General features: G+C 36.4%; 1 protein-coding gene across 3 annotated transcripts in view; it reads left to right on the forward strand.

Moving 5' to 3' along the window:
• DYNC2H1 (dynein cytoplasmic 2 heavy chain 1) overlaps positions 1-14,593 on the forward strand; it is a 385,810-nt gene that overhangs the window by 246,319 nt on the left and 124,898 nt on the right. For all 3 annotated transcript variants that reach the window (XM_070473685.1, XM_070473686.1, XM_020900373.2), the window contains 3 exons: positions 882-1,037; positions 2,874-2,949; positions 9,620-9,828. In XM_070473685.1, the coding sequence (XP_070329786.1) occupies positions 882-1,037; positions 2,874-2,949; positions 9,620-9,828 (441 nt within the window). The remainder of the gene's footprint in view (positions 1-881; positions 1,038-2,873; positions 2,950-9,619; positions 9,829-14,593) is intronic.

The raw sequence follows: 14,593 nt of genomic DNA on the forward strand, positions 1-14,593 counted from the left end.
CAGAACTGATTTCCTTTAGGATGGACTGGTTAGATCTTCTTGCAGTCTAACGGACTCTCAAGAGTCTTCTTCAATAGCACAGTTCAAAAGCATCAATTCTTTGGCGCTCAGTTTTCTTTTATGGCCCAACTTTCACATCCATACATGACTACTGGAAAAACGATAGCTTGACTAGACAGACCTTTGTTGGCAAAGTAATGTCTCTGCTTTTTAATATGCTGTCTAGGTTGGTCATAGCTTTTCTTCCAAGGAGCAAACATCTTTTAATTTCAAGGCTGCAGTCACCATCTGTAGTGATTTTGGAGCCCAAGAAAATAAAGTCTGTCATGGTTTCCATTGTTTCCCCATCTATTTGCCATGAAGTTATGGGACCTGATGCCATGATCTTAGTTTTTTGAATGTTGAGTTTTAAGCCAACTTTTTCACTCTCCTCTTTCACTTCCATCAAGAGGCTCTTTAGTTCCTCTTTGCTTTCTGCCATAAGGGTGGTGTCACCTGTGTATCTGAGGTTAGTGATGTTTCTCCTGGCAATCTTGATTCCATCTTGTGCTTCATCCAGCCCGGCATTTTGCGTGATGTACTCTGCATATAAATTAAATAAGCAGAGTGACAATATACAGCCTTGATGTATTCCTTTCCCAATTTGGAACCAATTTTGTTAGGTAGGTTTTTCTAATTAAAAAATTATTTTGAAATTTTGAGATGGGCTGTTAGGTATAAGGATTTTAAAACTTATTTTAAATTTATACATTTTGAAGTTAGCATTAAAATAGTTTATTAATCATGGTAATGAAAAATTTCTTCATTAAAATATGTTTTCAAATATGTGAAATACTTATTTGTAAGGTTTTGAACAGCAAATTCATTATTTTTTTCTCTAGTCACCTCCAGGTTTAAAGAAGAATTTAATGCGTACTTATGAATCTTGGACTCCTGAGCAAATTAGCAAAAAAGATAACATACATCGAGCTCATGCTCTCTTCAGTTTTGCATGGTTTCATGCTGCATGCCAAGAAAGAAGAAATTACATTCCACAGGTAAGTAAGAACATGTCTTGGATATATTCTAAGGTGAACATTTTTTATTAGAATATTTTTACAATTTAGTATAAGTAGCTAACTATTATGTCTTAATTTGATTCATGACTTGTGAAGTGTTAATCACTTAGTCGTGTCTGACTGTTTGTGACCACATGTACTGCAACCTGCCAGGCTCCCCTGTCCGTGGAATTCTCCAGGCAGCAATGCTGGAGTGGGTAGCCATTCTGTTCTCCAGGGGATCTTCCTGACCCAGGAAATCAACTCGGGACTGCAGGCAGATTCTTTACCTTCTGAGCCACCAGAGAGGCCCCATGATTTATAAAGGTGTATCTCCAATTCCATCTTTTCTGTTAATCTTCTGGACTGTATATAACTGTCTAGTTCACATCGTTTTGAATTAAAGTGTTGAGAACGATGTGTGAACCATCATAAGCCATCATTGTTAAGGTATTATTTTTATGGTTAAATTCTCACAGTCATCTCAGTGTTCAAAAACTGAATTCTCATACCTGTTTTTCCTTCAGTATAGCCTGCTCAATAATAGGCATTAATATCTGTTTACTTAAGTTAGGAGCACGGGAGTTATTCTTGACACGGTATTTCATCCGTAGCCTCCCTACACTTCCCATTGTACTCTACACGAGTCACACGAAGCTTCTTTATGGTCTTTGAATCCATCGAGTGTTCTCACTAGAGCCTCTGGCTTTTATGTTAAACCACCAACAGACTGCGTTCGTTCATTCCTATGGCAGTCCTGCCTGGTACCGTGCTCTCACTTTCTCACCAAATGTCTATCTTAGCCCCAAATTTTGTTGCTCTTCCATCTTTAAATTTTTCCCATCTTCTTTGTTAAACTTTATCTATTTCTGTTGGGATACTCTTTCCTCAGACTGCCCTCCTTGCCTGCCCACCTTTCTCTGTATTTCTCTGCCTTTCTCTGTATTTCAGTTACATGTCAAAATAAGAGCAAAGGTTCTGCAGTTTGAGTCCTGACTCTAAAATTTCCTTGCTTCGGTAAATTCCTTTAACTTCTGATAAGCAACAGTTCCCTTGACTGTAGAATGATCAGTCCTTCGTTGTAAGGATTAAATGAAATAAATGGGTGTTTAGAAGTGCTTAACTCAGTGCCTAGCACACAGCCTGTCAATAAATACTTGTCAAACCAATGGAAACATAAATAATAATAGCAGTGTGTTGTTTGATAGTTATGTATTATACTTATCAAAGGGTATGCTTATTTTTTCATTTTACAAAGGTGGGACAGTGAATTTCAGTGATAATTAACTTGCTGAAGGAATCATACCTAAAAAGCTGTAGAGTTTGGAAGTGGCCAGGCTTACCTTCCTCTAAAGATTTTTTCCCTAATTTCAGTGATATTCATCCTTAGCTTAATGTACCAGTTATCCTGATGGAAACATGAAAAATAGTGATGCACTTTTATTGAGAAAGCAAAACTTACATTTTAAAAACGAAGCTAGATTTCATTTTTTTATTGTGATACATAGTATAAATTTAAAAGCTATGAAAATGCTTCCAAATTAAAATGTAGTCTTCTTCCTTATCCCCTGCTACTCAGTTTATATTCCCAAGACACCAACTCTTCACCATTTCTTGGATGTCCTTCAAAAATGCTATATAAATTTACATATTTTATGTAATATTTAATAAAGTTTAGCTGTATTATCTTATTATTTTTATTAATTCTCAGGAGCTGTATTTTTCTTTTAGCCTATATTGAACATTCTTTTTAGGCTTGTAAGGACAGTTATACATGCATATATATCTTTGAATACTGCTTATAGTTCTTTAACATTTTTAAATTTGTTTTGATAGGGTTGGACCAAGTTTTATGAGTTTTCTTTATCAGATCTTCGAGCTGGGTACAACATTATTGACAGACTCTTTGATGGTAAGTTTTCATGATGAAAACTTTGATCTCTAGTGTCAATGAAAAAACTTTTGAGGTCTTATTAAAACTGTTTTTTTCAAGAGTGACTTGACTTCCTATTATAAAACTTGCTTTTTATTTTGTATTTTATGTTCTGAATTCTATGTTTGTGAAAGTTTTTATATTATCAATTGTGGTCATTGGCTTTGATATAATCCGTTAAATTTCTGGTTGATCTGTAGCTCCCAGGAAGCAGAAAGCTAGAAGGACCTTGTCTTTACTTTGTGGCCTTCAGCAGTTTCAGGCTTCTACCAAATTATTCATAACTGAATTATTAATAATTTTCAAAGGAGCTATTAAAATTCAGGAATATGGTAGACTAGGAATCTGTAGAATAATAATTGTGCAATTAAGTAAAATCAGGAATAAAGGTACAAATAATAGACTAAAATAGGGCAGCAAACAAAACCATTTAATAAGATCCCTTGAGACCACCTAGCTTGCTGCCTCCTGAAGACAGGACTGGTCCAATCCCTGAGTGTCACTGTCCAGTGCCACCTCAAGGGGACACCAGAGTATACAAGAGTTATGTACTAGGGAAGAGTATGTAGCTTAAAACCATCCCAAACAGAACTCTAGATTCTTGTCTCCCCCTCCCACCCTGCTCCTTGCCAGGCGACTCTTCGCGGAGTCTGCCTCATCCAGTAGGTGGTACCACCATCCATGCCATTATTCAGCTTCAAAGCCCATCAGTCAGTCTGACTCCTCTCTCTCTAATCCCCAGACCTCCGGTGCTTTGGCAGCTTCTGTCTCCTTCATGTCCAAAGCGCATCACGATTCTGTCCAGTGTTTGCAGTTTCATCAGTGCCTTGGTGGTCCAAGCAATAGCGTCTTTCAGAAATTCTCCACAGAGTCACCAAGTTTATTTTTTAGAAAAGTAAAGTGGACGTGGAAGTGGCTCAGTCGTGTCCGACTCTTTGTGACCCCATGGACTATATAGTCCATAGTATTCTCCAGGCCAGAATGCTGGAGTGGGTAGCTGTTCCCTTCTCCAGGGGATCTCCCGAGCCCAGGGATTGAACCGGGTCTCCCGCGTTGCAGGTTGGTTCTTCACCAGCTGGGTCATGAGGGAGGCCAAAAGTAAAGTAAAGCAGACAACCTCCTTGTAAAGCCCATGGCCATGCTTATCCTCCCTGTTCCTTGAACAGCCAGGCTTGTTCCTCTCTGAAGGTTCTGATAGGTATCCTTCTCTCTGTCTGAAATGCTCTTCTCCCAGACCTTTATGTGGTTTTCCCCTTTTTTCATTCACATCTTGGCTTAGAGGTGTCCTCTTCAGAAAAGCTTTTTATTACCGCCAAATCTAAAGTAATCTTCTAGTTGTTCTCTATTCCTTTGTTCTGCTTTATTGTTTTAATACATTAGAGGTACTTTCTTATTTATTCATTTATTTTTAAAATTTTGTTCATCTCTTTCAACTAGAGTTTAATCTATATTAAGCAAGGTCTCTGGCTATGTTTTTTTCTCTTTATTCTCTTTAACATCTGCAGCAGGGCATATCCCATGGTAATAGGCACTGTTACTGTTTGTTAAATTAATGGCATCAGAATTTATTATGTAACTTGTTTTCCACAAAAGAATAAGGATAGACGTCTAGCATGTGGCCAAGTCCCATTTTTTTGAAGTTTTCTTCTTTTTGTTTTAATTTTATTGAAGTATAGTTGGCTTACAGTGTTTCATGTGTACAGAGAAGCGATTCTGTTGTACATATATATGTGTGTGTGTGTGTTCTTTTTCAGATTGTTTTCTATATAGATTATGGCATGACACTGACTATAGTTCCCAGTTCTACTACATATTTTATATGTAGTAGTGTGTATCTGTTAATTCCAAATGAATCCCACCCTCCATTTCCTCTTTGGTAACCATCAGTTTGTTTTTTGTGTCTGTGAGTTTATTTCTGTTTTATAAATAAGTTCATCATTTTTTTTAGATTCCACATATAAGTGATCAGTTAGTTCAGTTCAGTCACTCAGTCATGTCCGACTCTTTTCGACCCCATGGATTGCAGCACGCCAGGCTTCCCTGTCCATCACCAACTCCCAGAGTTTGCTCAAACTCATGTCCATCGAGTCGGTGATGCCATCCAACCATCTCATCCTTTGTCATCCCTTCTCCTCCCGCCTTCAATCTTTCCCAGCATCAGGATCTTTTCCAATGAGTCAATTCTTTGCATCAGGTGGCCAAAGTTTGGAGCTTCAGCGTCAGCATCAGTCCTTCCAGTGAATATTCAGGTCTGATTTCCTTTAGGATGGACTGATTAGATCTCCTTTCAGTCCAAGGAGCTCTCAAGAGTCTTTTCCACAGTTCAAGAGCATCAATTCTTTGGTGCTCAGCTTTCTTTATGGTCCAGCTGTCACATCCATACATGACTACTGGGAAAACCATAGCTTTGACTAGACAGACCTTTGTCAGCAAAGTGATAGAAATGATGTCTTACGATATTTTTTTTTTCCTGTCTGACTTAGTATAATTTCTAGGTCCATCTATATGCTGCAAATGGTTTTATTTTATCCTTTTTTTATGGCTGAGTAATATTCTACTATATGTGTGTGTACACACGTGTATAAATATATATGTGTGTGTATACACACACACATACACACACACACACACACACACACACACACATATACCATTTCCTCCTTATCCATTCATCTTCTGATGGGGACTTAGGTTGTTTCCATGTCTTGGCTGTTGTAAATAGTGCTGTATGAACGTTGAGTACAAGTTTCTTTTTTAATTAAAGTTTTCATCTTCCCTGGATATATGCCCAGGAGTGGGATTGCAGGATCATATGGTATTGCTATTTTTAGTTTTTTTAGGGAACTTCCTTACTGTTCTCCATAGTGGTTGTATCAATTTACATTCCCACCAACAGTGCTAGAGGCTTCCCTTGTCTCCACACAGTCTAGAATTTATTGTTTGTATACTTTTTAATGATGGCCATTATGACCTGATTGTAGTTTTCATTTGCATTTTCCTAATAATTAGCAATATTGAGCATCTTTTCATGTGCCTGTTGGCCATCTGCATGTCTCCTTTGAGAAATGTCTACTTAAGTCTTCTCTCTGTTTTTTTGGTTGGGTTTTGTTTTTTTGATATTGAATTATATTTGTATATTTTGTATACAAAATGCTATTTGTTTATTTTGGAAGTTAATCCCCTGTTGGTTTCATTGTTTGCCAATATTTTTTACCATTCCATACATTATTTTTTTTGTTTTTGTTGATAGTTTTTTCTGTTGTAAAAAACCTTTTAAGTTTAATTAAATCTCATTTTTCATTTTTACTCATTTTTCTTTAGGAAACAGGTCCAAAGCAATATTGCTATGATTTATGTCAAAGAGTATCCTGCCTATGTTTTCCTCTAGGAGTTTTATAATATCCAGTCTCACATCTAAGTCTTTAAGCCATATTTAGCTTATTTTTGTATTTCAAGTTAGAGTGTGTTCCAATTTCATTCTTTTACATATAGCTGTCCAGTTTTCCCAGAACCACTTATTGAAGACTGTCTTTTCTCCATTATATATTCTTGCTTCTTTTGTTGTAGATTAATTGGCCCTTAGTGTGTGGATTTGCTTTTGGCTTTTTATTCTGGTCTGCTGATCTAGGTGTCTGTTTTGGGGCCAGTACCACATGGTTTTGACTACTGTATCTTTGTAGTATAGTCTGAAGTCGGGGAGTTTGATTCCTGCAGCTCCATTCTTCTTTCTCAAGGTTGTTCTGTCTATTGAGGATCTTTTGTGTTTCCATAGAATTAAACATTTTGTTTTTGTTCCAGTTCTGTGAAAAATGCCAATGGTAATTTGATAGGGATTGCATTGAGTCCATAGATTGCCTTGGGTAGTATGGTCATTTTAGCAATAGTGATTCTTACAATGTAAGGACACAGGATATCTTTCCTTCTGTTTGTGTTGTCTTAAGTTTTTTTCATTTGTATCTTCAGAGTATGGGTCTTTCACCTCCTTTGGTAGGTCTGTTCCTAAGTATTATATACTTTTTAATGTGATAGTACATGGGGTTATTTCCTTGATTTCTCTTTCTGATATTTTGTTATTTTATAGGAGTGCAACAGATTTCTATATATTAATTTTGTATTCTGCAACTTTACTAAACTTACTGATGAGCTCTGGTAGTTGTCTGGTGGCACCTTTAGGATTTTATGTGTATAGAATGCAATATGGAAGCAGTAACAGTTTTACTTCATCCTTTCCTGATTTGAATTCCTGTTATTTCTTTTTCTTCTCTCTTTTCTGTGGCTAGGAATTTCTAAGCTGTTTTGAATAAAAGAGGTGAGAGTGTCTAATCAAGAAACAGAACATTACTAATACTTCAGATTATACTCTGATGCTGCCTTCCAGTCACTACCATTCTCCAGGTTCCCTCACCCTTATTCCTGTGGTAAAACCAGGCACCTGCCTATATAGACTGGGTTTGCCTGTTTTTATAAAATCGAAATCATACATCATGTACTCTTTAATATTTAGATTCTTTCAGCTAATGTTGTATTTGAGAGATTCATCCATATGGTTACATATCAATTGTAATCCATTTATTCTCAGTGCTATATAGTATGTCATTCTGAGATTGTATGTCTTCTGTCAGTTATAATATATGTCTGTCAGGTATGTATTAGCAGTAGATAGGATATTAATTTATTTGTTTCCCATTGTTAGTTAATGCCAAATAGTATTCCAGGTGATTTTCTTACTTATTTAAATTTCTTTGAATTATACATCAGAAAAGTACACATAAATGTACATTTCAATAGATTTTGAAAAAGTGAACTTTGTAACTGGTCTAAAATCAGTAAATAGAATGTTACCAGCATTCTGGAAGCATCTCCTCCATTCCTTTCTACACATGATGTGGCATTTCCGCATTTTGTGCTAAGGGGCAATTAATTTTATGATTTACATGACTTGTTTGAAATGTTTATTTTAAAACATATTTTTGAGGATATTTACTAGTATTTTATCTTGCTTAGAAACTTGGTAATTTTCCAAAAGGCTTTTGAACATTTATTGATTTTTATTATATCACTATGAGGCATATATTATTAGTGCCCTTTTAAGATGAGGAAACCAAAGCACAGAGAAAGTGAATGATTTGTTTATCATTATGTTTCCAACTTATGATGGAATTAATTAATAACACATATGATTTATATATATATATAATACCACTGAAATTATTCTAAAAGTAAGATGCTTTAAAGTTATCTTGAATCTCATGATAAAAGTCTTAGCTATATAATCTTATGATTATAAAATTTTCTGATATTAAGGGACTTCCACATCTGGAGAATTAAATGTAAAAATGGGGACAAGTTCATTGAATTTTATAATAATGAAATAGAACTAAGCTAGTAATGCTATCAGTGATCTTAAGTAGTTAGATTAAAATAGTATTTCTGCATTTACTGCTGTGGAGGAAGAAATTTTCCTCTACCCTTCTAGGTTCTTCTGGCTGATCAAAGAATTAAATGGACATGAAATAAATTAATAAGGGAAGATGGTGGCTCAGGTGGTAAAGAATCTGCCTGCAATGCAGGAGACCTGGGTTTGATCCCTGGGTTGGGAAGATCCCCTGGAGAAGGGCATGGCAGACCACTCTAGTATTCTTGCCTGGAGAATCCCATGGACAGAGGAGCCTGGTGGGCTACAGTCCATGGGGTTGCAGAGAGTCAGACACGACTGAGTGAGTAAGCACAGCACAACAAATAAACGAACAAAAAATTAATAATATGTGTATATGTGAAAGACCCAAGGAAAATAAGCAACCTGCTAAAATGGCTGAAGCTCTCAACCTAGATACCATCTTCAACTAACAGCAAAAAAGTAGTGAAGTGGGGGTAGTGGTTTTAGCCTTGTAAAGGGAGGAAGGCACTTTATGTGGAGATGCAAAAAAGCAGATGTTTGGAAGGAAATTGCTGGGCTACGCAGAGACAGTGGGAAACAGAGAGGAATTTTAAAAGACTTCCAGGTTCCTTCCTGACCACCATATCTACTGTACTTATATCTATGATGATAACTCCCTTCCTGGAACTGGTCCTGTATGATCATATTAATAATACTAATGAGCATTAATGTTAATATCAAGGCTGGAAAGTGAAAGTTGCTCATTCATGTCTGACTCTTTGTGACCCCATGGACTATACAGTCCATGGAATTCTCCAGACCAGAGTATTGGAGTGGGTAGCCGTTTCCCTCTCCAGCTGATGTTCCCTTCTCCAGGGGATCTTCCACACCCAGGGATCGAACCCAGGTCTCCCATATTGCAGGTGGATTCTTTACCAGCTGAGCCACAGGGGAAGCCCAAGAATGCTGGAGTGGGTAGCCTGTCCCTTCTCCAGGATATCTTCCCAACCCAGGAATTGAACCCAGGCCTCCCTCATTGCAGGCAGATTCTTTACCAGTTGAGCTACCAGGGAAGCCCTAATATTGATGAGAATTAATGTTAATATCAAGCCTTAAGGAATAATTTAAATGCTTTAAATATGTATTATTATAGTCTATAAATATAGCTGGAGCCTGAAGTTTGTTTAATATTTTAGAATATTTTTAGAAAATTTCTAATATCTTATCTCATGCATCTTAGAAATGAAACAAAATTTTTTTTTAAAATTATAGGTTCCAAAGATGTACAGTGGGACTTTGTACATGGTTTGCTTGAAAATGCTATTTATGGAGGACGCATAGATAACTACTTTGACCTTAGAGTTCTTCAGTCATACCTAAAGCAATTTTTTAATTCTTCAATAATTGACATATTAAACCAAAGGAACAAGAAAAGCATTTTTCCGTACTCCATATCTCTGCCAAAATCCTGCAGCATTTTGGTAGGTAAAATTAATTATTTTCAATTTATTATCAGATTGAAACTTGCATAATTTCTTACATTGTTATAAATATGTTGCTTCCTTTCACAAGTACAAGCAGTCATCACTCACAAATGTGTTATTATTTATTATGCCAACATGTAGCCCGATTCTCTAAACTCTAGTTAGGTGTCCTATTGCTTTTGGATACTTACTGAGCTTTGATCGATGATAATAGTATTGACAGATAGATAAATTTTGAAAGTTGTGGCCTAGGAAAATTGTTAAATTGTAGGGCTGCTGTGAAGATCTTGAATGGGAGGATATGGTACTTGTTTGTAATTATGAAAGTGCTCTGAATCAGTAAATTTGAAAAGAGCAAATATTATTCAACAAATGTCTATTTCATACTCTGGTTTATAAATTTAAAGTAGTTTTAAAGCTACAAGAGATATTAACCTAAAAAGATTTCATAGCAACATTTTCATTTATATGAATTTATTTTATTTGACTATAGCTTTTTGCTTTGAGTCATCTTATAGAAGTTTCCTAGAATGCAGTCATCTTTTCCAGAAAATAGTACAAAATGTAGCCCAAAGATTTCAGTTATTTTGCTACCAATTTGTATTTGTGTAAATGCCCCTAAAAAATGTTTTTATTGCCTAGAGTATTTAAATTACATGTTTCTTCATGAATTACAAAATATACATATGTTTAATTATATACTTCTTTCAGTATTGTGCCTTTTCTCTCATTCAAATATTTTTCAAGAAAATGCCTTTGTTTTAGTAACATAAATCAAAAAATAAAATCTTAACTACCAATATTAAGTATGTTACTCTTATTGAATATCTTATCTGGTTTTTTGAGTATTCCACCTATTTTATTTTTCAGTGTCTGCCATTCACTTAATCATTCAACAATACTCACTGAACATTTGCTCAATAATAACCCTGTTCAAGACTTTATGGATCTCTTGATGCATTGGTAGAGTTTACTTTTTAGTAGAAGAAACTTGGAGTCATTGTGCAAACAGAAATATCACAGATATTTATTATTACATATTTATTTCTGATAAATATATAATACACTTGTTAGCATACCCTGACAAGTCTTTTGTCTCTACTGTTTGAAGTTTAAATTGAAAAATAAAATTTATAGAAAAGTAGACGTCATAAGTGCACAATTCAGTGCATACTTATACGTTGAACACATGGGTATAAGCAGCTCTTGAATCAAGAAACCACATTATCAGCTCCCCAGAAGTCCTTCCCCTTTTAGTTACTGTCTCCCCTGCACAGGATACATTAGCCTGATTTCCAACAACCTGTGTTCAGTTTTGCCTGTCTCTACTTCATGTAAAGAGTATCATTTGGTATACATTCTTTTGTGTCCAAGTGAGAATAAATCAGTTTGGATGTGTAGAGGTCTGTTATTTAGGAAACATGTCCAAAGTAGAGAAGATTCCCCAGTCTCAATGAGAAAGTTTTACAGATATTTAAAAATGAACCAAGTGTATAAATACAAAGAAAATAATAGTTTTAAAATTATAAAATGGTTATGTGAATTCCGTGGTGGTCCAGTGGTTAGGACTCCATGCTTCCACAGGCAGCAGACATGGGTTCAATCCCTGGTCAGGGAACTAAGATCTCACATACTGCAAGGCACAGCCAAAAAAGATAATAAAAAGGAAAAAGAGAAAACAAGAAAAATTTTTTTTAATTTTAAAAATTAATGATGATTTACTAGAGTCAATGTTTAGCTTTCTATTTAATTGAGTTACATAGAAGGAGAAAGCCAAAGTTTTCCAGGAGAGGAGAACACTTAGACACACACACACACACGCACAAATGCATGCATATACACAAGTATACTCTCACATATAATACATAGATATTTATGCATGTTTATTAATATGATGTGACTGAACACCTTAAGGAAGTTTACTGCACTATAGGAGAGAAAAAATTTCAGAGAACAGCATTTCTTTTCAAACTTTGACGTACTTCTTGGAGTTTAACTCCAGCACCTGTGTCTTGGAAATTCTTGAGAGGCAGCTGCGAAGGATGAGAAAGGATGAAGGGGGTGGGGGTGGAAGATGAGGCTGCTGCATTGAACAGTTTATCCCACTTCAGCAAGAGTAGTTTAGATGCATATAGAATACCTGCCTTAAAATAAACTTGTCTGTCCATGAAAACAAACAAAACAATTCCCATCTTTGGACCAAACTGAATAAATCATCTTGGTCTAAGTTTCCTATCTTGCATCTCAAGTGGAAACTGTTCGGGTGAATGCCTGACAAATCAAGCCTTTGTAGTGCTAACAGTAAGTCTTGGGATGAAAGGATAGGATTATTGATGCATTTCATCTCACCTCACCAGTGAAGACTAACTGGAATTGCTTTAGAGTAAAGCAATTTACAGAGCAGTTCTTGTACATCAGATTGTGTGTGTATATGTTTCTGAGGGTTCTAGAAGTTAAAAAGAAAAAAAGATTGTTACAGTACTTATTTTATTATAAGCAGAGCTACACTCTGCTGATTAGTCTTTGGTAGGTAACAGGATTCCAGCTAAGCTATTTAAAATCTTAAAAGGATGATGCTGTTAAAGTGCTGCATTCAATATGTCAGCAAATTTGGAAAACTGAGCAGTGGCCACAGGACTGGAACAGGTCAATTTTCATTCCAGTCCCAAAGAAGGGCAGTGCCAAAGAATGCTCAAACTATCATACAGTTGCATTCATTTTGCATGCTAAAAAGGTTATGTTCAAAGTTCTTCAAGCTAGGCTTCAGCAGTACATGAACCAAGAACTTCCAGATGTACAAGCTGGATTTAGAAAAGGCAGAGGTACCACACAGTGGTAAAGAATCTGCCAGTGCAGGAGACACAGGAAATGAGAGTTCAATTCCTGGGTCAGGAAGATTCCCTGGAGAAGAAAATGGCAGCCCACTCCAGTATTCTTGCCTGAGAAATTTCATGGACAGAGAAACCTGGTGGATCACAGTCCATAGGGTCGCAAACAGTCAGACATGACTGAAGCAACTGAACACAGAGGAACCAGAGATCAAATTGCATTCATTGGATCATAGAGAAAGCAAGGGACTTTGAAAAGAAACATCCACTTCTGCTCACTGACTATGCAAAAGCCTTTGACTATATGGGATCACAACAAACTGTGGAAATTCCTTAAAGAGATGGGAATATCAGACCACCTTACCTATCTCCTGAGAAACCTGTATGCGGGTCAAGAAACAGTTAGAACCTTACATAGAACAACAGACTGGTTCAAAATTGGGAAAGGAGTACAATAAGGCTGTATATTGTCACCCTGCTTATTTAACTTGCATGCAGAGTACATTATGTTAAATGCCAGGCTGGATGACTCACAAGCTGGAATCAAGATTGCCAAAGAATATCCACAACTCAGATATCATGGCAGAAAGTGAAGAGGAATTAAAGAACCTCTTTTTTAAATTTTATTTTGCTGTTTTTAAATTTTTTTTTCATTTGTAAAGAATAAACTTTTTTCTTCTATAAACCCTTGAGTCAAGGGCTGACTTTCAATAGATTGCAGAGAGGGAGCTACCATGCTACCTGTGAAACCCTGACCTAAAAACAGGTCATCTATGAATACTTTAGCACTAGGTTCCCTATATGCCGTTTGTGATGGGTAAGGCAGTGACTGCCTTTCCAGTTTAAAGAGCCTGTTGGTAAGGGTGAAAGAGGAGATTGAAAAACCTGTCTTCAAACTCTTCAGCATTCAAAAAAATGAAGATCATGACATCCAGTCTCATCACTTCCTGGCAAATAGAAGGGGAAAAAGTGGAAGTAGTGACAGATTTTCTATTCTTGGGCTCCAAAATCACCTTGAATGGTGACTGCAGCCATGAAATTAAAAGACACTTGCTTCTTGGGAGAAAATCTATGACAAACCTGGACAGCATATCAGCATCAGGCACTCTGATAGACAGAGTACCTGATGAACTATGGACAGAGGTCTGTGATATTATACAGGAGACAGGGATCAAGACCATCCTCATGGAAAAGAAATGCAAAAAAGCAAAATGGCTGTCTGAGGAGGCCTTACAAATAGCTGTGAAAAGAAGAGAAGCGAAAAGCAAAGGAGAAAAGGAAAGATACTCCCATCTGAATGCAGAGTTCCAAAGAATAGCCAAGATAGATAAGAAAGCCTCCCTTAGCGATCAGTGCAAAGAAATAGAGGAAAACAACAGAATGGGAAAGACTGGAGATCTCTTCAAGAATGTTAGAGATACCAAGGAACATTTCATGCAAAGATGGGTTTGATAAAGGACAGAAATGGTATGGACCTAATAGAAGCAGAGATATTAAGAAGAGGTGGCAAGAATACACAGAACTGTATGAAAAAGATCTTCACAACCCAGATAATCATAACAGTGTGATCACTCACCTAGAGCCTGGAATGTGAAGTCAAGTGGGACTTAGAAAGCATCACTACGAACCAAGCTACTGGAGGTGATGGAATTCCAGTTGAGCCATTTCAAATCCTGAAAGATAATGCTGTGAAAGTGCTACACTCAATATGCCAGCAAATTTGGAAAACTCAGCAGTGGCCACAGGACTGAAAAAGGTCAGTTTTCATTCCAATCCCAAAGAAAGGCAATGCCAAAGAATGCTCAAACTACCACACAATTGCACTCATCTCACATGGCTAGTAAAGTAATGCTCAAAATTCTCCAAGCCAGGCTTCAGCAATACGTGAACCGTGAACTTCCAGATGGTCAAGCTGGTTTTAGAAAAGGCAGAGG

The sequence above is a fragment of the Odocoileus virginianus genome, chromosome 10 (genome assembly GCF_023699985.2).
Source record: "Odocoileus virginianus isolate 20LAN1187 ecotype Illinois chromosome 10, Ovbor_1.2, whole genome shotgun sequence".
NCBI lineage: Eukaryota > Metazoa > Chordata > Mammalia > Artiodactyla > Cervidae > Odocoileus > Odocoileus virginianus.